Source organism: Penicillium longicatenatum (assembly GCF_028827895.1).
Source record: "Penicillium longicatenatum strain IBT 33135 chromosome Unknown contig_2_segment0_segment0, whole genome shotgun sequence".
Lineage (NCBI taxonomy): Eukaryota > Fungi > Ascomycota > Eurotiomycetes > Eurotiales > Aspergillaceae > Penicillium > Penicillium longicatenatum.
The window spans coordinates 3,767,521-3,793,769 of NW_026643120.1; the positions used below are offsets into that span (position 1 = coordinate 3,767,521).

Sequence of the window (26,249 nt, forward strand, 5' to 3'; positions counted from 1 at the left end):
AGTCGTACTCCTCAACAAAATCCATTGTAGGGCGGTAGCTTCGCCTCCATAGAGACCCTATCTCCGGAAAATTTTCCCATATGTTTCGGCATTTCCTTACCACAAGCTCTTCTCTTTCTGACTCGGCTTCATATTTCGGTCGACCTTTAGCGCGGAAGCTATAGGAGGTGATTACCTGCAGAAACCCTTGCAATAGTTGATCTTGATTATTTATAGCCACTTTAGAGATGCCAGGGAAGAAACCATCTGCCGGGAGATTGTTCTTTCGATGAATATCTCACGTCTTTGATGCTCCACGCAAGCGAATATATCAGGCTGAGGAGTAGCATAGATCTCAAATGACACATTGGGACCGTGATCAATGCCTGAAGCAAGATAGTGACAGAGAGTGATAAGTTCATGATCAGAGTCCGAGTCAAGGGGAACAGTGGTGTAGATCTGGATGGCAATCAAAGGAAGAGGACCTATCAAGGCCTCAGGGTTGGTCGGACTGTATACTATCATGATAGCAGGCTGGTTTTCATGGTCGCGGTATCGTTGCGCGTTCCATTTGCAAATCGGGATTCGATGTGCGTTTTTAGTTCTAGCCATCGCTTTTTTTTCCCCACGCGATGAGAAGGGGTAATAGAAGCAGGCCGTATCTCCCTTTTTTGATATGAAACGCTGTGTTACATAGTCAGCCCTAGGCGGTATGCAATGTCAATGTTAATTAGTTAACCTAAGTTTGTTAACTTAGCCAGGTCAACCATAGGTATTCGTGTCACTGGTCGTGTACGATGAGCCGCATGTTGCCCCGATGCTGCCGCCAGCTCAATGAGTATGTCTTAGGCCTAACTTATGTAACGGCTCTATAATGATGATAAAAAAAAAAAAAAAAAAAAAAGAACCGAGAACGCAGCAATTGCAATAATATAAGCCCTGCACATTAACATCCGTTTCAACCAATCATATTGGTTGAGTTTGCTGGAAACTTACATAAGCGGCCGCAATCAGTTCTGCATTTGACAGTTGCTAAACAGTAGAGCAGTCAAGACCAGCAATGCATAGGCGAGCGGTTACAAGGGTGGGTTACTCTGGAAAAATACAGAAACAAATTCAGGAACTAACATTCAATACAGTTTTCACGCCGCGTCGAGCTTTCTTCGACCAGCGTAACGGCCTCAACCCCGACCTTCTCCTCTCAGCGGAGCTTTCGAACCTCTGCATCCCACCGAAACTCGGAATCCGGTGATAATAAAAATGACGGAAGTTCTCCGGCCGCTCCGAAGCCTGCAGCTTTTACACCCAAGTTTGGTGCATCCAAGCCTGTTTCCGCAAAGTTAGGCGCTCCGAAGTTTGGAAGCAAATGGGGTCCTGGAACATCGCAGCCGACGGGCCTGAGTGCGGCGGAGCAAGCATTGCGCGACTCGCTGGTTGCTAGAAGCAAGCCGCCACCTCCACCATCACCGCGCGCGCCGGAGCGTGAGCGCTCATCGCAGCCTCTACGGAATCAAAGATGGGCTAATCGCTCCCATACGGATTCTCCCGCTAGAGAAGAGAACCCTCGCGGTCTACAGCACCGACAGCGGCGCAATGACAACCAGGAACCCTCAGGACATCGGAATAACTGGAATAAGGAATCTCCAAGGCATCGAAACGACCGGGAGAGGAGACCACGACAAGGGAACACAGTGACGCGGAGCCCGACCGATTGGGATTGTCCAAGTTGTCAACGCATCGTCTTTCAAAAATACTCGAGTTGTCCTTTCTGTCAAACACCGCGGCCGCGTTTGCCATCAGAGCAAGCACGGCCGTCGCGCGACAATGCGGAGTCTGCCAAGTTCCGGAACCTGGGTCGCTCACTGCTGGCGGAATCTGAAGAGGCCGCACCGAAAAAGAAGACAGCAGATATTAAATCTAAGGAACCTTCGGCCAAGGCTGAGAAGAAAATTGACCAATGGTCTTGGGATATGTCTGCCCTGGAGAACCTAGAAGTGGGTGGCGTGGAAGAAGATGTACCGCAAGATGTGAAAAAGTCCAAACGTCGGGATGGAGGGAAGCTGCGGGGATCAGAGTCCGCAGAATTCGAGGCCGAGGAACGTGAACAGCGGCGCGAGGCACGCAAGCGCAAGAAGGCAAAGGAAGCGAAGAAAGCAGAGGCGCGCGCCGCTCCTCAGCCTTTGTACCTCCCTGAATTCATTAGCGTTAACAACTTGGCCGATGTCATTGGCGTCCGGCCTGGTCAGTTCATTGCCCGCATGGAGGAGATGGGCTTTGAAGATGTCGAATACAACCATGTGCTGGATGCTGAGACTGCTGGTCTGGTCGCTGCTGAGTACAACTACGAGGCTATTTTCGATACTGGAGCCGATAACATTGAGGCTGCACCGGTGCCAGAGGATATTTCTCACTGGCCATCCCGGCCTCCTGTGGTCACCATTATGGGCCACGTCGACCATGGAAAAACTACCATCCTGGACTGGCTGCGCAATTCATCGATTGCTGCGACCGAGCACGGTGGTATCACACAGCACATCGGTGCCTTCTCTGTGCCAATGCCTTCTGGGAAACTGATTACTTTCTTGGATACCCCTGGACACTCGGCATTCTTGGAAATGCGTCGTCGTGGTGCCGACGTCACTGACATTGTGGTTCTAGTAGTGGCTGCTGATGACAGTGTGAAGCCGCAGACCATTGAAGCCATCAAGCATGCAACCCAGGCCAACGTGCCTATTATTGTTGCCATGAGCAAGATCGACAAAGAGGGCCGCAACCCCGACCGAGTGAAGCAGGATTTGTCGGTCCATGGTGTTCATGTGGAAGATTATGGCGGTGATGTTCAAGCTATCGGCGTCAGTGGTAAGACCGGTGAGGGTATGCTTGAGCTCGAGGAGGCAATTGGCGCTCTTTCAGAGATGCTTGATCATCGGGCTGAAAAGACCGGCAACGTCGAGGGATGGGTTCTCGAGGCTTCGACCAAGAGTTACGGCCGAGTTGCATCGGCTCTTATCCGCCGTGGTACGCTGCGGCCGGGCGATGTCATCGTTGCCGGCAACACGTGGGCTCGAGTGCGCACTTTGCGTAACGAGGCTGGCTTGACCGTCGATGAAGCTACGCCAGGAATGCCCATCGAGATTGACGGCTGGAGAGACCAGCCCGCTGCTGGCGCTGAGATTCTGCAGACACCCACCGAGCAGAAGGCGAAGGATGTTGTTGAGTATCGCCTGGACCAGGTTGACACTGAAAAGCTTGGCCAGGATATGATTGCCATCAATGAGGCACGACGAGAGCTCTCTGAGAAGCGTAGACTTGAAGAGAAGGCCGAATCGGATGACGTGACCAAAGCTGCTGCTGCACCGACTGGCCCGAAGGCGATCAACTTCATTATCAAAGCTGATGTCGACGGTTCTGCAGAGGCAGTAATGAACTCTCTGGCTGCCATTGGCAACAACGAAGTTTATGCTAATATCCTTCGCTCGGCAGTCGGTCCTGTGACAGAATTCGATATCGAGCACGCTGCTGCCGCCAAAGGAAGAGTCATCTCTTTCAACATGCCCATTGATCCCAACATGATGCGCATGGCAGAGCAAGAAGGCGTACGGGTGATGGACCACAACATCATTTATAAACTCATCGACGACGTCAAGGCTGACCTCAGTCAACACCTGGCACCCAATATCACCCAACGTGTTACTGGTGAAGCTGAAGTTGGTCAAATTTTCGAAATCACCATAAAGGGACGTGAGAAGATGTCTATTGCGGGTTGTCGTGTGCGTAACGGTACAGTCAACAAGACCCGCAAGGTCAGAGTCCTCCGTGGTGATGAGACTATCTACGATGGTAAGAACATACTTATCACTTTTACGCTTTTTCCAAGTTCAAATTTGCTAACCTGCACTAGGCACCATGACCTCGCTCAAGAACGTCAAGAAGGACGTTACCGAGATGCGCAAAGACACCGAATGTGGTATCGGATTCGAAGGCTGGTCTGATTTTGCCGTTGGCGATCACATCCAGTGTTACGAGGAGATCCACGAAAAGCGCTACCTATAAGATCACCTGTGATCTGTATGCATATGTATTTCTAGATTTCATTTTGTCACACTTGGGGCCTCTTCAACCCCGTGGCATGTACCATACCTTTTTTTTCGATATGGCTTGCATCTCAGGCGTTTTACCTTTGGATATAACCTGACAATGCAGATAATGTCGACGCATGTATCATAACCCAATCCCCAAACCATATCCCGGCCTAGCAATCAAAGATACAGTTTCTCTTCAAGATTGAGTCTAGATCTGGGCATCCTAATCATGTCGCCTTCCACCTCACCCTCCCAACCCAATTCGCCCAATCCCTCACATCCTCTCTCTCCATAATCCTCTCGACAGTAAACCACTCTCTTGCTAACTCCTCGTTGCTTGCCATCCGATGCACAAAGCTATGGCAGGCTCTACAAAGCCACGCAACACTATTCAACATCCACTCATCATGCCATCCTTTCTTTATAACTTTCGCATGCACACCCCGCGGTATCAAATGATGATACGATAACGGGATCCAGTCCCGCTCGCAGATTTCACATGCATCTGTCTTCGTCGTCGACCACGCCGGCGGTCCAGTCGTCACGCTACTAATATATTCTGACAGAACCGGGGATATGAAATCCGGGAAATCGGCCGAGTCAGGGATGAGTCCGTAGACGGATAACGAGTCTGTTACATCGACGGGAGTTACTGTGCATATCGAGTCAAGGACCGCGCGGTCGAGGGGCGTGTCTTTATCGAGTGGAATATATTTTTTCGAAAGATCGGTATCGTGCTGTATCCCGGCGTAGGAAAGTGTCTTCAGATCTTCAGGGAAGGAGTCAAAGGTTTCGGAGGCGATGAACTAAATGTGCAAGATTAGCTTTCTCGTGCTTCATTCCCGCAGGTTGCGTTGTATTTCGCAGACTCATACATCGATGAATTCAGCCAGTTCCTCTGGGTTTGCTCGTTCGGATACGGCCTCGGTCTTGGTGACGGTCACCTCTTTTCGTCCATTGCGCTTAACTTTCGTCCTGCGTTTAGACGTCGGTTTTTCGGAGCGCGCGACAATAGCGCTCGAGAGACATTCTCGGAAGATTTTATAGTTTTCATGCGATGTCATTGGTATATTGAGCTCATGGTCTTGAGTCCTCCGGGTTTGGCGGGGAGTTGCAGAAGCTTGAACCCCGCGAACCCGTGCCAACGGAAGATTGACATCATCCAGATTCCACGCGCTCCACTTCACACAAGCATATCTCTGCTAATCAACCAAGGTTTACACTCAAGCATTCCTTTCGTCGTTAATAACTTCGCATACTCGCCATGTCGGACAAAATCATCATCGCATTCGATATGTACGGCACATTGTTGTCTACAGATTCTATTGTTAAACAGCTGGATACACATGTTGGTTCTACTCAAGCATCGTCAATCTCCACGCTTTGGCGCCGATATCAGCTGGAATATACATGGAGACTCAATAGCATGCGTAAGAAGCAGCGACTCGCGACCATCTACTAATTACTTATCTAACAGCTGTACAGATCAATACGAGGATTTCTCAACAGTCACCCGAAACTCGCTACGACAAGCATTAGCTGAGCATGATCAACAGCTACCAGAATCCGGCATTGACACTTTGTTGGAAGCATATGACAGCCTACATACGTTTCCGGATGTAGGCCCGGCACTAAATCGAATCGCGAATGATCCAAACCTTCAGGCTGTGATATTCTCCAATGGCACGAAGAATATGATCTCAAATTCAGTGCTACACTCCCCAGACTTGTCCCAGCACGCCAATGTATTCCAAGACCTGGTTACTGTGGACGATGCTAGGGTGTATAAGCCTGCACCTGCTAGCTATCAGCATTGTGCTCGAACGATCGGCAAGCAGCCTTCTCAGATGAATGAGATTTGGTTGATCAGCTGCAACGCGTGGGATATCGTCGGAGCGCGCAATGCTGGATTGAATGCCATTTGGATCGATCGGGCTGGCAAAGGTTGGCAGGATGCTGCTGTTCCGGAACTAAAGCCGACGGCGATTGTACGTAGTCTGGAACAGATCATTAAGGAGATCAAAAGTCGACAGACATAGGATGGCTACTTTTGCATCACTTAGGGTCAGCTACACGCATTGACTGCGCTAGCTACCAGAGGCGGCGACGGGTCTGCCTCGATCTTATTTTTTCTCATACGGAGGTCACGTTCAAAGTCATAATTTTTTTCATTCGAATTTCATATCAACACCAAGAAAACTTGGAAGGGGATGTACCGCTGAAATGTATTTCCAGATGCTCCACGTAGAAAGAAGCATACGGGGTAAGCCAGCAGAGTCAGTCTTTCCTCCCATTTCCCCTCGAAGAACCCATTGCAAGGTGGATTCCAGAGTGAATAGGGAGGATTGTAGTTTTATGTGAGGAGGAAAAGGAAAAGCGCCCAGAGAAAAAATTCTTGCCTAAAATAGTCTGCGCTGACTCAGCATGCACGTGATGGCTTATCGATAACAGAAAACTGGAGAACTGAAGCTGTCGCCTTTCGAGTCTCCATAAGCAACAGCATCATTATTTCCATCCGATCTTGGGCCATGTCGACACGAACGTGGGATCCAACTCGGGCAGCGTGGCTGTACCCACTTCGGGTAAGAAGGTGTAATTTCTCTGCAATAGCCTCCCTACTTACTTACCTTGCTTCATCACTAGGGCATCCACTACTTTGCGACACACCGCTTCCTCTGGCCCTTATTCAAGGCACGACTTGTGCCTATCGTGCTCCTTTCGAGCTTTGTCTACTTCCTGCTCTTTTTCTTCACCTACCTACCGCAGGTCGTCTTCTTAGCTATCTTCCAAGGAGCCGGAGCATGGGTGAGCGGTGCATTCCTGGTGCTGGGCGAAGGGGCTGCAATTGTGGCTGCATTGTTCGAGGCGTTCTTTGTCGATGAAACACTGGTGGATGTATTCGATTCTGTCCTGGTGAATGAGGGCCAGGAGCAGCTCGTGCTCGCTTCGCGGGTGATTTATCCCGAGGCTGGTGACCCGACTAGCCGTCTCGGCACACCGACAACCAGCGCAATTTATGCGCCATTCTCTTTGCGGCAGATCCTCGAATTCATCATTTTGTTGCCGCTAAATTTTATCCCGGTGGCTGGAACACCCATGTTCCTAATACTCACTGGATATCGCGCTGGACCGTTCCACCATTGGCGGTATTTCCAGCTCCTGGATTTCACTAAGCAGGAGCGGAAAGCCAGTGTGAGTAGGCGGCAGCTGCAATATACTACGTATGTTTCTTCCTTTTCTCCTAGCTTTGCTATTGTCGCTAAACTAACCATTCTTAGCTTCGGAACTGTTGCGTTGATCCTACAGCTGATTCCTCCCTTCTCCATGTTCTTTTTGATAACCACCGCTGCTGGTGCTGCGCTGTGGGCATCTGAGCTGGAACAGAAACGGCAGCTTGCTAGCCAGCGGCCCACAAGGTTGGGTGATGCGTACCAAGATGATTTCATGGTTTAATAATGTGGCATGAACTGTGGGCCCCACGACCTCTTCAATAATGGCCTGCTTCCCATACTCCTTAACGCGTACTGAATGTGGACCCACCCCGAATACTTCACGACCCAATAGAAGATTAGTTATGCCACCTACATACAGTGTCTCATTAATGGATAATTGTTACCATGTACATGTACATGTGATCCCATAGTCGCGTACTGTTTAAGCTTTCCCCGGATTACAAGCACGTGACTATCCCCATCCGAGGCCCGGTCAGCCGGGCATCTCTTCCGCCATTCACTGCCGAACGGGTTTGCGCCGATGCGCTTAGCACTACTTCAAAAGAGGAGGCTCTCGCGTTAAGATCACCCCACCTGCAGGCAAATTCTACCCAGCCAGGGTGCTCATCCCTGGATACCTGAGACCTTGGGCACGTGCGATTCAATTCGGTCCTTGCTGCGGGAGTGAGGTGTTCACCGAAGCGCCATATTAATCGCTTGTGGTACGGCCAAGAGTCCCGGTCCAGCTCACGGAGTGGCACAGCGCGACTTCGCTCAATTGCTCCACGCGACCTGCTCCAAGAAGTGGGTCCTTCAAGGGTTTTCCCCCGCAGTGCATGTACCGGATATTTGTGTCGACAAAGCTTATGCAACTTCGCATATGATCATGATCTAAATCCTGCTGTATGGTGGTTGGCTTCAGCCAGTTACTTACAGATGGACCCCAAAACCAGGCTGCGCAAGGCCTGCGATGCCTGTAGCATCCGCAAGGTGAAAGTCTGTCTTGTCCCTCACTAAGATATGCCTGCAAGTATACTGATTTTGTCAAGTGTGATGCCAGCGGCCCTCCTTGTCGGAGCTGTGCTAGCTTAGAAATACCATGTACGTATGAGCGGCCGAGTAGGCGCCGTGGACCTCCAAATCGTCATGCGGAGGCTTTAAAGAAGCAGAAACTAGAGGTCCCACCTGATGCTTCGCCGGCTAGTCTGAGCGACGTTCCGCTTGTAACCACTCCGCAAGCTTCAACATATCGGCAGACACCGCCGTCGTCTGTGCCTACGTCGGCGGAGGCTATCTGTTCACTGCACACTGTGCAGCTACTTCTTGATGATTTTTTTACGTACATCCATCCGCTGGTTCCAATCCCGCATGAACCTACTTTTCGAGCTGCTTTTGAACGCCGAGAAGACATGGCCAATAGTACGTTCTTGGCTCTTCTCGCTTCCATGATTGGATTCCTTGTCGCTTCCTTCCCCCGGCGGCCCAAATTAAGGCTCAATACTGAAGCTGAGCGCTTCGCATTCCCGAACTCGATCGCTCTGGTCAAACGATGCCATGATGTTGCCATCCAAGCTCGAGGTACAGGATATCTTGACCGAACTGCAACAGTTTACGACGCAGCCATCAGTTATTTTTTGGGTGTTTGTGCCGGTTACGTATACAGCATGCGCCGGTGTCGCATCTACTTGGCTGAATGCCGCACTATGCTACAGGTCTATGACCTCTGCCGCTCTCCCACCAATGTCCCTCCTGTCTCTAATAATATTGCATCTACATCGGCAAAGAGCGCACCAAGTCCACTGTCGGCTGCATCAGGGATGTCTCCACAGATGTCTCACGACCATTCTCCACCAAGTCTCACGGATAACAAAACCGTCGATCTAATCACGCAAGAGCTTGGTCGTCGTCTCTTCTACGTCACCTTGGTTGGATATCAATCTCTGCATCAGCTTGGCTCCTCCGATATTAAGATGCATGTACCTCCAGAAACTCCCACGGAACGCTATCCCCCATTTCCACTCGAAGTCGATGATGAGTTCATTTTCCCAGATCATGTCAATCCTCAACCCACAGGCCGGATTTCTCGTCTAGCTGGCTTCAACGCAAATGTCCGGGTATACAGTTCATATAATGCCCTGCTGGCGTGGGAGACTGCTTTTGGTAGTGGGCAGATTTTCAATTGGGAGCACCAGCGCTCAAGTCTCTGGGACTGTCTTCAGAAAGCCAAGTCTGCGCTATCAGACGTCCCCGTTGAACTATCAGTATTCCATCCAAAACCAACTTCTATGTTTGCTGGAATGGGCCAAGATGGCTCAGTGTTCAATTACCCCGATGACCACATCAACCAAGAACGACGGGCAATTCAATATGAAATCCAGAAAGCCAACATCTACGCCAGTCAACTCTCCACTCGCTCGTGGTTGGTGGAAAAATACTGGAATCTGTTCGAGACGTATACCAAGTTTGGAAACCCAGCCAAGTCCGTGATTTTCAACACTCCGCAAATCAAGACCGAAAACTTTGTGGATACACAATCCGAATATACCACGGGAAACCCCCGGAAGCCACATCCCGCACCGTCGGGAATGCACAGACAGATTATATTGGCCGCATGATGGCCCAAGAGCGCAATCTAGTGATCAAGGACCTATTCGTCCTTTTGCGAACCGTCAATGAAGTTAACATGGAGCCAAACGGTGCAAGTATCGTGTGTACCCTCTACTTCTTCTACATTTAACTGTGGCTACCACTAACACCTAACAGACTGGCAAAATTCGTCAAGTAGCATCAACCCTCCTCAACATACCTTTCTACTCAAAATCCAATTCATCGACTAGTACCATCTCCACCGCAGACCCATCTCCACAGTCATCAGTGGACACATCATCGGCTCTCCACGGTCTCACGGCCGCAGAAGCAGAATCCTATCTACACGCTTTTATCGATACCCTCATCCGTCTTGAAGGCCATTCCACTGCAACGACGGACCCCGGCAGTACCGCCGAGGATGTCAGTCCGCGAGCGAACGGCCGTGCGATGAGCTATCTGAGTGATTATGAAAGAGATCAAGAAGAATTAAGCCAGTGGGCTAGTTTAAAGGAGTATCAGCAGAAATTCGCTGAGGCTGGGGGTCTTCTATCTGAGTTATAGCTAGATGAGGTGTATGAATGGATTTGTTCACTGTATCTTACATATCTACAATATTTCGAAGTTATAATTTTCAACCGTTGATTATAAGTAGTAGTGATGACCCTGGGGCAAGTACAGACCTATGAACCATGACTGCAGTATGCCACCAACCTGCATCTGTGGGTTTCGTTTCAAATTGAGGTTATATTAAGACAAAATCCCACAACCAATACATAGTCAAAGACACATATTAAAGCGAAGAAAACATATCCTTGGTCTCCGGGTACATATTTCCAATGCCATACCTGCATTGTCTTTAACAATGTACTCCCACAAAACTCCGGGCTCTTCTTCTCTATGTATCTGTCACTGTGGTAGTCACCGTAGCAGTGGCCTCAGTCACGGTCACGGTCTTCGTTGTGGTGATCACCAATGGTGTCACGGGGACAATAGCCAAGCCGCTACCTGCGCTGGATTTTGTCTGGGTCTCGATTTTGGTTTCGGTCTTGGTGGTTATTGCTGTAGCCGTTGTTGTTACCACGGATGTAGAGGTGTGTGTGGTTGTTGTTATAAGCACGCTTGTCGATGTCACCACTTGTGTGGAAATTTGTATAGTCGCGGAGGTATGCTCAACCGCAGAAGTATGTACAGACACGGTATCCGCGGGCATGGTAGCTGCGAAACGTAAATATGTATGGTTAGGGATAGCCATAGGAGTAGACATACTTTTATCAGGTAGAGCAATTATTGTCGTCGGAGTCTCACCCAGAGCCATCTCAGATGCAACTGTTGAAGAAGTAGAGCTCTCCCCAACTGTCGACGTCTGCAAAGGCAGTATTGTTTCCATGATAACGACAGTTATAGGAGACGCGGTGACCGTGCTAGGGAACTCAGTATCAATGACTGTGCCCGGGGCCTCGGTCTCAGTAACTGTACGCCCAGGCTCTGTTATGGTGACCTTTGCAGTTTTAGTTGCGTGTATTGTGATGGTTGTCTCCGGTTCTTCGGGTGTAGACAATGTAGTCTTCGCTGCTGGCGAAGATACTTCAGCCTCGATTGGCGTTGTAGATACTCCCGTGGTCTCTGAAGCTTCGCTCGGGGATACCGTGGAAGAGCGACTAGCTAACTCTGTGGAGTATGGTGTTGTTTGACCATAGGAGACCCATTCGATCATGTTATTCGTTATGTAGTACACAGAGGCGGCTGAGCTCCATATTTCAGTTTGCGACGAGGTTGGTATCTTGGCAGACGGGGATTCTGTGGACAGAGTCTCTGTTTTGGATTGTAGTGGGATTTCGAATGAGGTCTGTGTGTTGGTCGCTGTGGGACTTTCGGACGACGTTGCTGATTTGAAAGGTGTGGGTGGTTTAGACGATACCGATGCTTTCGTCGAGGTTGGCGTCTCAGAAGAGGTCAGTACTTTAGTGACCGTTACTGTATTGGAATTTTTTGATAAGTCAAGTGGTGTTGATGTTTTGGAAGGTGTCAATATTGTAGTCAATTCGGATTTTTTGGATGGCATAGTTGTGGCAGTAGTAGCCTTCCACCAGATAGTAGTCGTGGTGGTCCAGCAGCCCTCGCAATCCTCAGCAGCTGCCGTGGAGGCCTTGGCTTTGACTGAAGCTTTGCGAGTGACCACGCTGAAAGACAGCCCCTCCGGCGAGTTATTTGTTGCTCTTTGTGATGTTACAGTTGAAGTAGGTGATTTTGTAGCTGATGATGTTTCACTGGTCTTGCTGTCTGAAGTTGGTGAAGATGTCTTCTTCGAGAAAAAGGTTGAAGAATGCGATGAGATAGAAGATGAAGTAGACGGCGTAACAACTTTGAGCACCGGAGAGAGCTTTTTGGATGTACTCTTGCTGATACTCGATGGAGATTGAGTACTCGCTGTACCATGAACTGGGCGTATTGTCTCAGCAGGAGTCGAACTGCTCCTGGACGTTGTTGGGTAAACGATAACCGGGCCCATCATCTGATCAGTATTGGCCGGTATTGTTGACGATAATATAGCAGTAGACACGGTATTCCCAATCGATAACAAGGGGGAGGTAGAAGGTAAGGTTACCGAATTGGAGGCAGATTTGATCGTGAGCAGAGGCGTTGTAGACGGCGCCACAGGTCCACTTGTAGTCTCAATATTCTGCTCCTTGATGGGCTTTTGAGAGGCAGAGGTCAAGGTAAAAGTTGTCCTTGTCTTCTCCGAGGAAACTACCGAAGACGGTGTAACAGGAATGATGGTTAAATCCACCTCGTCGCGAGCAGCCAGGTTCTTGATCCCCACTGCCAAAGTCGTCTCAGCGCGAGATACATTGAACAAATGGTATTCATGAACAGCAGAACGAGTGATCGGACCAGCCGAAGAAGTCCAAGCCATAAGTAATAAGAAAAATAGGCGAATGAACATCATGTTGCCGTTGACCTGCACTTGACCGAACAGTAAGCTCAGATTAACAAGAGATGAGAGTTGATTCCCAGAAACAAGATTCGAGTGCGATACCGTAGAAGTAGGCACAGAGTGGATATCGAAGCGGATATAAAGACAGTGTCAGGCAAACAAAAAGCTCGAGTTTGCTGCAATGAGGGGCATGGCACATCGAGGGTCTTTCCGGGTTCAATGATAGCAGCGCATGACTGCCAAACTATTACAATGAACGAGTGGCTTGGTACAAGTCATACCAGCATATACAATCGAGAGAATTTCCAATCAGAAGAACAAAAGAGTGAGTTCAAATCAGACTGAAAGAGTGCGCAAAGGAAAAAACAGAATAAAGACACGTTCAAGGCATTGGGCTAGTATGCATATTAATCCGGTTTCGTTGGGGTTATGGTGCAGTCCCCATTGTTTGAAGTCCTCAAGCTAGTGGACCTGGTCAAAAGCCCCGATTACCAGGGGGCACTTAATAAGATGGGCCTAGTTTCACTCGAAATAGGTGTAGCCCAAAGCGCGCGACAAAGCGGTTTTGTTGCAAGAACCGCCCTGTATGCAGCTCCGGGCGCTGTGATTGGTTGCTAGTGAGATCCACATTTGGACAGTGACTGATGACGGGCGCTTTCATTGGTAGACGAGAACTAAATAAAGTCATGCAGGAGATTAAATGCAAGACTAGGTCATCGATACAAATAAGGCTAGAAGATTAATCGGCCCTTATGGACCTCGTTTCATGTACGCCACAGGGTATACGGTTGATCCGGTGATAGTCATCTTACGAAGACGCCACAGTAAAGGATCCCCCAATGCCCTCAAAGGGTGAAATATTCCCAAGGGCATCCTTTGAGTCTCCGTAATAGTGCATGCGATAGGTTCCAGCCTGCAGCGCATTCGGGCTATCGACGCTGTAATAGCTGTCCTCGATTGTCCATTGAATTGTGACATCGCTGTATCCGAGAATACTATTGGTTCGTTCCCACAAGAAGAGAAGGTTCCAGTCACGGTCGTCTCGCACCACTTCCCAGTCGCCAGAATTCGAGTTATGTATTTCAACTGCTGCATATGTGGATTCCTGGTGAAGATTATTCCGAGGATTGGCGCCAACAAAGGTCGTGTTAACAATATCACCCGCTGCATAAGTACTGCTGCTGGGATTCGAAATCACATCCCCGAAGGACTTTCCAAGAGGAGCGTTGTCGTAAACCACACCGGTAATGAAGCTCAGGGAGTTGTTGGTATTGACAGGTGGGCTAGGGCCTGCGCCGATGGCCGGGAGACTCGCAAGGTCGTCAGCGCTACCGAGGTACGGCAGGTATGTCAGAGTGAGGTTAATGTAGGCTGCAAGCTCATTCGGACCATACAATGTCGATGCTCCTTCGTATCGCTGTACACTGTATTCTTCTTCTGTGGTAACGTAATGAGCATAGCTGTTAGACGGGGCCCCTAGCACGACCTGAGGGTCAGAGATACCCAGCGTGTCCTGGGCACCCTTGGAAATAGCGTCCTTCCAGCGACGGCCCGACATAGTCGTCACTTCACTGGCCGAAATGATGAGGAACAGCTGCCCCAATCGGAGAACCTGAATGTCCACAATGTCTGGGGCCCAAGCGTACGGTAATGTAAGAGTTCCGACATCCAGGAGAATGTCCTTGGCCCCCTGGCATTTGACCTGTTCCGCGCTGGGCTGATGAATGAACGCCCGAGCGACGAGCCACAGTGGGTTTCCAGTGGCTGGGCTACTCGAATTTTGAGTGAAATCGAAGGCTCCTGGGCCATCGGTGGTTCCAGCAGCAAATGAATACCCCAGAGCCGCAGGACATGTCGTTAAAGTGCTGCCATTAAACGGAGACGGGAAGGTGTAACCATTCAGATCCTTAAATACGTGGAATGACCTGATACCTGAGCTACCGGTGATGCTGGTCGCATTGGTAGTCATCTGCTCGTAAAGTGATTTAGCCGCCGAGTACTGGCGCCGGCCGATTTCGAAACAACTCTTCGCGCCGTTATCCTTGACTCGGAAGAAAGGGCCCCTGCCATGGCATGCCTCATTTGTGCCACCGCAGGTACTGTCTGCATATGTGCACATCTTCCCAGAGCCATCCTCGCACCAGGCACCCAAGACGTTGGGGCTGGTATCTCCGACGTTGGACTGGGAAAATCCAATAACCGCATTGTCTGCGAACCTGGTATCCCCGTCTATGCTGCGCTCGAAGAGATAGGCTGCCACACCTTTGTTGTCCCCAGTAACCAAAGTGTTATTGTTGTACATGGATGTTCCGTGGACTGGGAACCATGTCAAAACAGCAGTAGTCTTGTTATCAGAGTCTCGGTCAAAACGAAGGAGGGTCATTGTCTTGTCCACATTGGCTGAGTAGCGAGCCTTTTCTTCCTCGGGGTTTTGATCATATGAGTATGGACTACGGTTGATATTGGCATCTTCAAGGTCAATGGACCCAAAGGATAGGCGCCCTGTGGTAAGATTTGCATGCGCACGTTGAATGGACAGGATTGTGCCATCGACAATCGCCTGGTAACTTTGCTTATCAAATCCCTTGGTCGGAATTTGAGGTAGTAAATAGTTCATCCATGCTCCAGGTCCAGAATGAGAGTGTGTGCCCGTCAGTGCAATGTTGTGTGCGCCATAGCGTGCATAGTCGCTCCCCAGCGCTGCAAGTCCCCGCAAGACTCCATCTCGCACAGCAGTGTCACCTGCAAGAGTGTCCAGAACCAAGTAGATGAAAGTATCCTCAGGAGTATTTGGGTCTGCGAATATAAAAGCACGTGAATATATTCTCTGGCGAAGACCCGTGCCCAGTTGATCTAGGCTAGCATAACCGTTGAAATCAACCTCGACTACCGGACTGGCTGTCTGTTAATCCTCAGAGAATTATGGAGGTAGAGAGATGCCATACCCTGTCACATCAGCCTTTCCGGCACCCACCAGAAATAGATTATCGGCTGCTGCTGCAGCACTCGCTCTGCTCTTCCACTTGTTGAAGTTTCGAGTAAAGCTGGATTCGGGAATTTGCTCGGTCTGTTGCACCATTGCCAACAGTTGCAGAAAGACCAGAAGAATCAACGTCACCGCAGCAAAGGCTGCGCTTAGTCGAAGATTCATCATATTGCGGATGAGTTGAGCGAAAAGTATGCCGGGATGCACCCTGGACGAGTACAGGGCAGGGAACCGCGCGAATATTTAAGCAGACAGTTCGCAGCAGGAGGGAAATTTGTAGCTAGGGATATCAGTGACGATCTTTCAGCTTGGCGTGGTAAGCATTTGACAAGGGTCGCATCCAGTTAAGCGATGTGTGATAGACAAGGAACCTGCAGCTGCAGGACTGTGATCGTCATGTAGCATCTCCGACCCCAAATTGGAAACGACATTCCTTCCCCGCACGGAGATAGGTATGAACCCGATTTCTTGTATGTTCACATGTTCACGATTAAAAGTCATTCAATAAATCAAAGTTCAGCCTAGGCAGGTTTTCGGGGACCTGGATCAGCGGTGACTCGTCAGGATAGTCTTGCAGCTGTCCCAGAATAGGATCATCAGGGTTACACCGTGATGCATTTGGGATGCAAACTATGATTCGCTAGATAGATCGGACCTTTGACTGTACATATCGTAGCTTTAGTCGAGACTTAGCTCTAGCTGATGCGCCAATAACAAGATCAAAAGAGATCGTGATGCTGATTCGTCAACATTCCAATATCACCTGATCGTGTCCCCACACCGCTTTCCGCTGCAATTGCTTTATCACAGATCTTGAAAAGTAATCTCCAAGTCTCCACTGCCAACCACTTCAAAATGCCTTTCATTAACGAATCTCACGACTCTTTACCTTGTATGTGTCAAATCCACGAAAGATTCATTCACGCTGAAACTAATTGACCTTACAGACGTCGACGCCGAGCCATCGGCCACCGCGTACCAAGGAGCCCAGCAGCTCATCAACGCCGAATTATCCCCAGAACACTCCTCAACGACCCACCCCTTAATCCCATCAGCTCCCGAACCAAAATTTTCTTCTCTTATTCAAAAAGAACTCGAGCGCAAGGCGACCGGTGCGCCTCTCACGGGTGGAATCGACCTGACCCGCTATGAAGCGCCCGAGCCCCCAGTTCGCGCCGCAGCCGGCGAGAGCCCCAAGCTAGACGAATGGCGGCAGGCGCTGCAAAGCGCGTACAAATCAAGCTCGCACCTTTCCAAGCGTCATGAGAACTTGACTTTGCTCGATGAAAATGGCAAGAACGCGTGGTTGATCGGCAATTCACAGCTCGAATATATTCTTGGCGGTCTGGAGAAGGAGCTTGCTGAGACGAAGGAGAGCTCGGAGGAGGTTAATAAGCAGCGCAAACTTGCTCAGGAGGCGCGGTATGGAGAGCTGTCAAGTTTGGAGGAGACTTGGAAGCGGGGCGTTGGAGCTATTCTCGATGTGGAGTTGGCGTCTGAGGGCATTCGACAGCAGATTTTGGAGCATCGAAGACAGGCGGCGCAGCAGCAGTCGCGCTAAAAAATCCGTCTCTCAGCTTTGTGCAACTACCACTCTGAGAGACCCCTTCATCCTTGGGATTGCAGGTGCAAGAATTCCTTTGGACTTTCCTCCTCGGTTGCGCCGAGAAATTTTTTCCGAAGTGTTGGCAGACTATACTTGATGGTGTGCAGCCTTGACAGCTAGGGTCAGAGCCTTGATGTAATAGCCTTGCTTCCTCCCTGCCTACAGGGAATGCTAGGCCAGTCTGCTGCCAGCCGTTTTTCATTTTGCGAATGTCGCAGGTACGACATTATCTCGCGAATACCAGGCATCATATTTGCCTCCGTCGGATACATTCAAACTCGCGTTTTGACGGCCTAAATAGGCCAGGGAGCCTTGGAAGGAAGTGGTGCAAGATAATGTTCTTGACTAAACCAAGATCAAACCCAGGTTGCATTACGTTCTAGATCTTAAATCAAGCTCTATGGGCCATTAGCACCAATGTGCTTCTATTAATCAAAATACCAGATCCCTTTAAATCTTTTCCATATCACATAGCTCATCCTTGACCTGATTATCATGGAACAAAATCAATGACAACCAAAATGCATACCATGTCCTACGCTAACTTATGCGATATGTTATTAAAGACAGCATATTAATCCCCAGGCTCCCCATGAAACCATTAAACAATTAAACCTTCCCCGGCGTGACAAGATTGACATCAACCCCATTCTCTGTAACCCTGACCGGTCCAATCTTCTCATCAACAACAACCCCATTAGCAACAGCATTCTTATTCCAATGCAAAACCTCCTTGCACATGCCATCCAACGTAGTCAGCGGTGGGTTATAGCCCAGTCCACCCTCCTCAGGCGACTTCTTCGCCCGCGAATCATCGGCAACAGCAAAAGTATCCGAAATGGCAAACAGCGAAGGCTGAATCTGCGCCAGATCACCCGTGATCTTCGGCAAAAGCCAAGACAGATACTTGAACTGCACGAACGAGTATGCTTCGATGACATAAGAAAGAAGGAATAGGAAGATAGGCTGAACGATCGGGAAAGCGATTGGCGTCTTGGCAAGCGTACACAGCAATGTGTATAGATCGCTGAACGAGATAGCGGGGTTAGGATCCGTCACGACGAAAGCCTGGCCACCGATGTTGGGCAGGGTAGAGCCGGGCTTGCTTTGTTCGATTAGACGTTGCTCGTACAGTAGATGGGCGATTGAGACGTTTTCGGCATTGACGAAACTTTGGATGATGTGGGATAACCAGCTAAAGTATGTCAGTATGCATATCCACGGTATTTCGATCTTACAGACTCGAAGGCGTGAATGAATCAGTTGATACTTACGTAGGACTTCCACCAGTACGCAGGTAAACACCAGTAATAGTCATCGCAACATCACTTCCAATGCCGTAAATGCCGTTCGCAGGCCGAATACATCCAGTCCGGAAATTAGAGGACAAGTCATCTTCAGCTCGAACAAGTCGTTCCGCCTCGATCTTGGTGACAGCGTAATTTCCAAAGAACTCATCATGGCGTTGCGGTAAGGGTCCATCGTCGCTCATGATCTGCGTCACACGCTTCGGGAGCGTTTCCCAAGGCGCGATCCAGAAATCCGGTCGGTGGAGGCCCACTGAGCCAGAGGATGTGGAGATAAAGCATGTTGCACCGTTTGCCTTCGCGGCGTCAACGACATTGCGGGTTCCTTCGACGTTGACTTTGCTGCATAGCGGTAGGAAAGCTTCAAGACGGTCTTGGGGACGGATGATTGCTGCCGTGTGGAAGACGGTCAGAGGCAGCTCAGCGACGGATTCAGGCCATGGCTGCTCAAAGGCTGTGCTGACGACTAGTTTGTCGGTGATGTTTGTTTCGACGAATGCCAGTCCTAGGTCTAGAACTTCCTTTGTCGGAGTGTGGAGGTCTAGAATGCGGATTGCGGATGGGTTCTCGCCGCGGGAGAGTAGGTGTTGCACGATCCAGCCTCCGACAAGACCTAATTGGAGGTTAGTATGGACGCTGTGAATTTGAGTTTTGGGGTTCCTTTGCTTTTCTCCACGTTCTTGGTAAAAAGCATAAATAACCCAAAAATTCGCCGAGCTTGCGTCATTTGGAGAAACTTACCGGATCCACCCACGATAATGTAACGGCGAGTCTGTTTTGGTGGGAGGCTTTTGGTCACATCGACAGGGGTCTCACGGGCCTTTTGATAGGCAGACTTGACTTCTTCAACAGTCCAGCGGTGGGGAGAAAGGTTGAGAGCTTCTTCTGGTGTTGTCTTCATGGCGGTGTTGACATGGCGTAAGTATAGACCCGCCAAGCCCAGTGCAGCGGGCAGGAGTATGTAAGTCATCGTGAGACTGTAGGTCGGAGCTGGTATGAAGTGGGAGTATTCCCCTGGCAACATATGCTATTACAACGTGAGATTTAGGTAGGAGCTCAGGCCGTCTAGAACTCAAAGTTGTGTAATTTGTCAATCTATTCTCCGTGGCTTTGTTGCCGGCGTTTGCAGAAAGGGTCTCTGCAGCAGAAAGAGTATGGAAGGATGGAAAACGACATTAGGGAGAGAGCATATGAATATACTGAAATTCTACTTCAAATTTTTAGCTATAAGGCCCAAATTAGGAACAATCACCGTCGTAATCTGTTCTTTTTGGCAGGTCGCTTAGAGCTTGGACGGCTCGGTTAGAGTTAAACGAGAGCCACCACATGGGCACGCGCCATGGTTGGGTCGAGCGCCGTGTCTCTGCATCGAATCAGGAAGGGCATGGCGAGGTTGGCTTCCCAGTTTCTGAGGCATCCAAAGAAATCCCCCGATTTCCCCGAAGTTTCAGAATGCTCTTCTCGCTTCGCTTCCGGGTAGGCCCACCTTTTTAAACCACTGCTGCGCCCCTCTTAAGGAGTACGGTCTCACTGCAAATTCCGTTCTTCTGCGGAATTATTTCCGTCCAACGAGCACGTTTTGACTTTCACATCAGGATGCGCAACTATTGTCGGCATCGATCGTCTCGGGCCTAGACATCGGCATCTGTTGCCCCGTTTGGAGTTGTTCGGGATGTTCACTTATCCGAGACTCTTATTCCCGATCGCGATTGACTTGCCAGAGACCATGACAAGGTATATATTGTCGAATCGACTGGGGTGTATATCAATTGAGGTTCGCAGAGAACTCCGGTCTCCACCAATACTTAATATGATCTGTCAACCAAAACGACAACGTTTTGTTGGTTTAGACGTGCAGCCTGGGATTGCGTATCTCGGCAAACCGGCACGCTAGACAAATCCCGACACTTTGTCCACAGAGCAGATAGGGGGCATCAGCACTTCATGAAGGCGTTGTTTACCCACGGGGAAGGCTTCTTTCTGGAGTGGAACTAAAGCCGTATTTCGGATTTATTATCGGAATCTACAAGAGCCTCCACTTATCATGCCACCCTTAGACCTTGAATATATATGCATGAGGTGATCGTGGCCCCAATACCCTTTCCGAGATCCGTGCTTTTAATCACCGACATGTTGGGCCCTCGTCACAGATATTAGGCTTATCACTGGCGCTGGCCCCACCTGGTCAACGCTCTCATAAGAAAATTTCTAATTGAGATTGACATACGGGACTTACCGTTTCTACCCGCTCTTTATCTTCGTTGGAGTTCCTGACTCAGTAAACCCCATTTTGCTATACATAGCACTGGTAATCCCCATATTCAACCCTGGGACCGGCCTTCCTTCCCAATTTTGGACTCGCCGTTTCTTCTTGAAAATCAATATCCCCTGCAGGTGGGATTTCCGTAAGGAAATAGAAACGCTTGTCACGAAGTCGGTCTACATCTACGTATCGCATTGTCATTACAACTCAATTCAGCCATCTCAGAACCTTATCGCACGTTGAACTCTATTCATACACCGGCACATCTCTAAGAGATGTCATCGCAACACTCTTCTGCGGATCCCCATGAAAAATGGCCGAGGAATAATGATCATGACACGGACTCTATCGCGGAGACTGTGTCTTCGGTAGAAACCCGGGCCGACCAGGATGTGCTGGGCAGGGCATTGACCGCGCATGTCTCACGAACCTCTCATATGTCGCTATCAGAGCGCGTGACTACAATTCCCACAAACGCCACCGCTGATCCCAACTTTGAAGTGGATTGGGATTCAGAGGATGATCCCGCGAATCCCAAGAACTGGACGATGGGTTACACGGCCATGGGGATTCTGTTTTTGTCATGGAACACTCTTATTGTGTAGGTTGAGAAAATTGTCCCAAAAAAAGACCTTTGTTTACCCTAACTGATGTATACAGTGTGCTATACTCAACATCTTATACCTCAGCCACGACGCAGATCGAAGAAGAGTTTGGCCAGTCTGAAACTATCGTTACTCTGGGACTGACATTCTATCTGATCGGCCTGGCAATCGGGTCTATGTTCATGGCTCCATTGAGTGAAGTATACGGCCGGAAACCCGTTTGCGTGACTTGCATGGTTGTGTTCACCGCTATGATCATTCCCTGTGCTCTCGCCAAATCGATAACGACATTGATCGTCGTGCGATTCATCGGTGCGCTCTTCGGCAGTGTCATGATCTCCACGGCACCGGGTATGGTAGCCGATATAGTAGACGATGAGCATCGCGCACTGGCAATCTCAATCTGGAGTATCGGTCCTCTTAACGGCCCAGTTGTGGGACCCGTAATCGGAGGATTCGTGACCCAGTATCTCGGCTGGCGATGGATGTGCTGGATCGTATTGATCCTCTCAGGCGTGGGTTTAGCCTTCGCTCTCATCCTGAAGGAGACCTACGGACCGACTCTGCTACAGGAAAAGGCCGCTCGACTGCGCAAAGAAACTGGTGATTCTCGCTGGTGGTCCCGCTATGACCGCAAGGATAGTCTATACGAAATCCTGAAGCTGGCCCTCAGTCGCCCATTCGTCATGGCTGTTACTGAGCCAATCTGTATATTTTGGGATCTCTATGTCGCAATCGTTTATGGTATCCTCTACCTCTGTTTTGTTGCCTACCCTATCGTTTTCCAGGAAATCCGTGGCTGGTCCCTCGGTCTATCTGGCCTTGCTTTCCTCGGTATCGGTATCGGAGTTGTACTCACCATTGCCTCTGAGCCTCTTGTTCGCCGACTGATCAACAGGCATGAAAAGGATCCGGACACTGGCAAGGTTTACCCCGAGGCCATGGTCTCTTTCATCTGTATCTGCTCCATCCTCATCCCCATTGGCGAGCTTTGGTTCGCTTGGACCTGTGCCCCAGCCTCCATTCACTGGATCGTGCCTTTGCTTGCTGGAATCCCCTTCGGAGCTGGTAACACCGGTGTCTTCATCTACGCTTCAAACTATCTCACCGGTAGCTATGGCATGTATGCTGCGTCCGCGCTGGCGGGTAACTCGGTTGTCCGGAGTATCCTTGGTGCAGTGCTGCCGCTCGCTGGCACAGCTATGTACAACAGCCTTGGTCCGAATTGGGCGGGCACTTTGCTCGGATTGCTGGAAGTGGTTATTATCCCGATTCCGTTTGTGTTCTACAAGTATGGACACAAGATTCGACAAAAGAGCACTATGATTATGCGCATGCAGGAGGAGAAGAAGAATGTGGAAGGCAAGAGGGCGAGAAGAGTGGCTCAGCTGGCTGCTGTTGCTGAGGAGAAGAAAGCCGAGGAAGTCTGAGATAGCGGTGATGTTCTGATTTCAATCGTGATTTGTTTAGTTTCCGTTGGCATCGATACCCCATTGATATTCGAGGTTACATTGGTGTTCAAAAGTTTATAGCTGTAAGGCTCTATTAGAGGCTTGCAATAGTTCAATAGGACTTTCATGAAGAATATATTAATATAAAAATTCATCGCATTGTGGCTTCACTGAGTACACCATCACGTACGTAATAGATACCTATAGCCCTCAGATTTCCCGAGATAGGCCTCCGTTTCCGTTTTGATTCAGTCAAATAGAGTATGCTTAGTCACGTTTCATGGTTCCCCAAACTATACTGGAACTATACCGAGAGAAGTTAAGAGTGGTTATAAGTCTTGTTCACCCGTTGGGGGCTAAAATGGACAACCCACCAGACTTGAAGCGAGGCCGTACGACTCAATCCACGACAAACGAGATCACACGTCGGGAAAGCACGTAGCCCAATATAAGGTCTACATGACGCGATAAAAGCAAACTATCGACGCTAGACCTCATAGCGTAATCAGGAGGCAGGAACAGCAACTCAAGCCTCTTCCGCTTCCTGCCGCCCCCCTCGGCCCCACAAATTGGCAATCAACATGGGTGGAATCCCTTGGACGTCAGCCGCATGCAAGAACTGTAAGAAGAGCAAAGTCAGAGTATGTAAGCGTGCCGATTCGGAATTGACCATTACTAATACCCAATGTTAGTGTGACTTGAAAGAGCCAGAATGTACAAGATGCATCAGGCGCCGCACACCTTGTCCCGGGTACGAAGGGCGGATCTTTGTCCAGCAAACCTTTCCCCAGTCGACTTCCCGAAATCCAAGTGAAAAGAGGAGATCAGTCCAAATTCAAAGCCGAGCAGACCCCTGGAGACTACCCCAAGCTGTGAACAGCGGCGGCCAAGAATGCATGCAGATATCCGCATGTTATCTCAATTCCGCCTTCTCCCTCAACCCTACAGATGGATGTGGAAGCTCCCCCTGGTATGGACATGAGACCTGGCGCTCTGTGGTAGTCACCTGCGTGCAACTGCCCGAGACAAACCAGCGGATGCTGGAGAAGGCTGTCACTGCGATTTCTTGTGTTTATCTTGGCAAGATGAATAAGGATGAATTAATTCTTCGGCGTGGAACTCAGTTATACAACCAGGCGATTCGACTTCTGGCTGATAGGATCCGAAAAAATGTTTTCGATGATCGGTTTTTGTATGCGACTGTCATCTTTCAGATGATCGAGGTAATGACCATCGTAAAAGCTTTCCTTATATCTGCTGATGGATCTTGGTTTCCAGGTAATAGATTGTCCGCAGGGTATTGAGACCTGGATAGCGCATAGGAGCGCGGCAAATTTCTATTTCAAGAAACATCTCCGATTGGGGTTTGATGACAATATCCTGAAAAGGAGTATATTTGGAAGTCATCAAAGAGCCGCAATTGTATGTTGCTGAAGCCAATGAGCGATTCTCCTACTGACCCTCGTCTCTGTAGGTATACTTTAATGCAAGAGCACAGCCAATTAATGAGGAGTTCCGCTATCTTATGAACTTTCATTCTGAAAACATCCTTGACGAAGTTTTCAAATTTTATATTTCTATTGCATCTCTTCAGGGAACAGTCAATGAGATGACAGAGTCAGACTTTACGACAGGACAAGCAACGTTGGACGCGTGTCTGTCCCTCAAGAAGAGAATGACCACATGGTATACCGAGAACCTCAGTGAGATTGGAGGGCCACCACATTGCTCGTCCCTTGGTAAATCACCCCAAAGCTCAATATCTCCGGCGGATCATCTATTCGGCCCCCATTATCATTTCTCAAGCCTCCATAATGGAGTTCTGCACGTTTACTACTGGGCAGGTCTGGTCAGAATTGAAAGTTTGGTTCGTCAAGCCCACGCCGCTCTCATATCCACGTCCGATTTCCGAGATGTCCTTGTCCATTCCCCAGATTGTCGTCCAGACGAGAACTATGCTATTGCAGAACACTACGGCGACGAAATTTGTCGAGCTATACCATTCTGTCTGCAGGGGAAAATGAATTTATGGGGTGTGCAAACCGGAATGACGTCGTGCATAATACATGCTATTCAGCCTTACATCCACCTTCGACGGCAAGAAAAGTTCAAGTGGTGTCAAAGCGTTTTGCAGGTTTCTATAGATCATGGCATGGCCCTGACCCTACATTTTCAGAAAGCTTTCTCGCAAATGTGGGAGGCTATAAACGGTCCGTCCACGGGTGAAAAGACTACTCTACCAGTGCGATATGTTGATCCAGATATCCATGTACCTTTTCCCCCGGAGAGCCACCCGAGGATTACAGATGTGACCAATATGTGAAATATCCAAGCTAATAGATACCCGGGCACATCCTACATAAACGAATCCAGGATTTTATTTCTCAAAACTGAATTACATCAGTGCCCTCAAATGGCCTGTCTGTCAACATTCACTCCGCATGATAAATCCGGCTTTCCACGTCGTTGACATGTCGAAGGATGCGCTCATATTCTCCCAGTGCAATCGCTCCAGCAGGGAAAACCATGACGGCCTCAATGAAGACTGGACGAGATGCAACTTTCGTGGGAATGGCACTTGTGAGAGATTGACTGCTGGGTTGTTGCAAATCCGCTTGGCTCGATGAAAACGAAGATTCTGGAGTGGCTGAATCTCGCACGTAGCCCAGTACATTCAGCCAGGTGCCAACACGCAAATACTCGGCCTTCAAACTCTCCAGAACAGCATTGATATCCACAGAAACCGTACTCGGCTCGGACCTGCTGCGCGGATAATTGTGTTCTAGAACCAGATGGCCCATTGTGACATTATACAGTTTAACACTAAACGCAGATAATGTAAGCATCGATCTCTTTCAGTGGGTACGCTAGATATATATCGTCGTGGACGGGACGTGCCAGAAGAGACGCACCAGCCCAAGAACCGGATCTTCGAGTCCGCAGCAAGACATGGCAGATCGCATAAGAACGCACGAGTCGAGGGACGCGGCCCATTCATCCCTGGGATGAAGACGAGAGATAAGCGAAGCGAAACCGTTGATCAATTGGTAGATTTCATAGACGGCCACGTGACTGCTCGTATGTCATAGGTGCAGCGAGGGGAAAGTCCGCTCCCCTCCATTTCTCGGACTTCATCACAAGACTACGATCACCGAATCTCCCGATCCTCAATCTGACTGCATTCTCGAAACACCTAGACGTCCACTGCGGACTGCCAAATCGCCTCCTTCTTTC

The 26,249-nt window shown here is 49.4% G+C and overlaps 13 protein-coding genes across 13 annotated transcripts; 8 read left to right on the forward strand and 5 right to left on the reverse strand.

Moving 5' to 3' along the window:
• Positions 1–210: 210 nt before the first annotated feature.
• On the reverse strand, positions 211–591 carry N7484_003923 (uncharacterized protein; the record flags this gene model as incomplete). The annotated part of the gene is made up of 1 exon (XM_057114343.1): positions 211–591. One exon carries the CDS (start codon positions 589–591, stop codon positions 211–213), a length of 381 nt encoding a protein of 126 aa, XP_056974483.1.
• Positions 592–1,118: 527 nt separating this feature from the next.
• N7484_003924 (translation initiation factor 2) lies at positions 1,119–4,032 on the forward strand (the record flags this gene model as incomplete). The annotated part of the gene is made up of 2 exons (XM_057114344.1): positions 1,119–3,819; positions 3,881–4,032. Coding segments are annotated over 2 exons (2,853 nt in total), but the record flags the coding sequence as incomplete, so codon positions are not given.
• Positions 4,033–4,288: 256 nt separating this feature from the next.
• Positions 4,289–5,125, reverse strand: N7484_003925 (HNH endonuclease; the record flags this gene model as incomplete). The annotated part of the gene is made up of 2 exons (XM_057114345.1): positions 4,289–4,867; positions 4,937–5,125. The coding sequence occupies 2 exons, from the start codon at positions 5,123–5,125 to the stop codon at positions 4,289–4,291; spliced, it is 768 nt and encodes a 255-aa protein (XP_056974485.1).
• Positions 5,126–5,325: 200 nt separating this feature from the next.
• N7484_003926 (haloacid dehalogenase, type II) lies at positions 5,326–6,100 on the forward strand (the record flags this gene model as incomplete). The annotated part of the gene is made up of 2 exons (XM_057114346.1): positions 5,326–5,491; positions 5,547–6,100. 2 exons carry the CDS (start codon positions 5,326–5,328, stop codon positions 6,098–6,100), a joined length of 720 nt encoding a protein of 239 aa, XP_056974486.1.
• Positions 6,101–6,589: 489 nt separating this feature from the next.
• Positions 6,590–7,514, forward strand: N7484_003927 (EI24 domain-containing protein; the record flags this gene model as incomplete). The annotated part of the gene is made up of 3 exons (XM_057114347.1): positions 6,590–6,643; positions 6,705–7,282; positions 7,340–7,514. The coding sequence occupies 3 exons, from the start codon at positions 6,590–6,592 to the stop codon at positions 7,512–7,514; spliced, it is 807 nt and encodes a 268-aa protein (XP_056974487.1).
• Positions 7,515–8,209: 695 nt separating this feature from the next.
• N7484_003928 (uncharacterized protein) lies at positions 8,210–10,423 on the forward strand (the record flags this gene model as incomplete). The annotated part of the gene is made up of 4 exons (XM_057114348.1): positions 8,210–8,269; positions 8,323–9,692; positions 9,749–9,980; positions 10,037–10,423. The coding sequence occupies 4 exons, from the start codon at positions 8,210–8,212 to the stop codon at positions 10,421–10,423; spliced, it is 2,049 nt and encodes a 682-aa protein (XP_056974488.1).
• Positions 10,424–11,301: 878 nt separating this feature from the next.
• N7484_003929 (uncharacterized protein) lies at positions 11,302–12,282 on the forward strand (the record flags this gene model as incomplete). The annotated part of the gene is made up of 3 exons (XM_057114349.1): positions 11,302–11,537; positions 11,593–11,634; positions 11,691–12,282. The coding sequence occupies 3 exons, from the start codon at positions 11,302–11,304 to the stop codon at positions 12,280–12,282; spliced, it is 870 nt and encodes a 289-aa protein (XP_056974489.1).
• A 1,323-nt stretch (positions 12,283–13,605) lies between these two features.
• Positions 13,606–15,951, reverse strand: N7484_003930 (neutral/alkaline ceramidase; the record flags this gene model as incomplete). The annotated part of the gene is made up of 2 exons (XM_057114350.1): positions 13,606–15,691; positions 15,743–15,951. The coding sequence occupies 2 exons, from the start codon at positions 15,949–15,951 to the stop codon at positions 13,606–13,608; spliced, it is 2,295 nt and encodes a 764-aa protein (XP_056974490.1).
• A 687-nt stretch (positions 15,952–16,638) lies between these two features.
• On the forward strand, positions 16,639–17,344 carry N7484_003931 (pre-mRNA-splicing factor SPF27 family protein; the record flags this gene model as incomplete). Its single annotated transcript, XM_057114351.1, has 2 exons — positions 16,639–16,675; positions 16,731–17,344. The coding sequence occupies 2 exons, from the start codon at positions 16,639–16,641 to the stop codon at positions 17,342–17,344; spliced, it is 651 nt and encodes a 216-aa protein (XP_056974491.1).
• Positions 17,345–17,998: 654 nt separating this feature from the next.
• N7484_003932 (putative 3-beta hydroxysteroid dehydrogenase/isomerase family protein) lies at positions 17,999–19,666 on the reverse strand (the record flags this gene model as incomplete). The annotated part of the gene is made up of 3 exons (XM_057114352.1): positions 17,999–18,584; positions 18,664–19,309; positions 19,438–19,666. 3 exons carry the CDS (start codon positions 19,664–19,666, stop codon positions 17,999–18,001), a joined length of 1,461 nt encoding a protein of 486 aa, XP_056974492.1.
• Positions 19,667–21,234: 1,568 nt separating this feature from the next.
• On the forward strand, positions 21,235–22,994 carry N7484_003933 (MFS transporter; the record flags this gene model as incomplete). Its single annotated transcript, XM_057114353.1, has 2 exons — positions 21,235–21,560; positions 21,620–22,994. 2 exons carry the CDS (start codon positions 21,235–21,237, stop codon positions 22,992–22,994), a joined length of 1,701 nt encoding a protein of 566 aa, XP_056974493.1.
• A 602-nt stretch (positions 22,995–23,596) lies between these two features.
• N7484_003934 (uncharacterized protein) lies at positions 23,597–23,891 on the forward strand (the record flags this gene model as incomplete). The annotated part of the gene is made up of 2 exons (XM_057114354.1): positions 23,597–23,656; positions 23,721–23,891. The coding sequence occupies 2 exons, from the start codon at positions 23,597–23,599 to the stop codon at positions 23,889–23,891; spliced, it is 231 nt and encodes a 76-aa protein (XP_056974494.1).
• A 1,556-nt stretch (positions 23,892–25,447) lies between these two features.
• N7484_003935 (nuclear telomere cap complex subunit Ten1) lies at positions 25,448–25,861 on the reverse strand (the record flags this gene model as incomplete). The annotated part of the gene is made up of 1 exon (XM_057114355.1): positions 25,448–25,861. One exon carries the CDS (start codon positions 25,859–25,861, stop codon positions 25,448–25,450), a length of 414 nt encoding a protein of 137 aa, XP_056974495.1.
• Between the last annotated feature and the right edge of the window lie 388 nt (positions 25,862–26,249).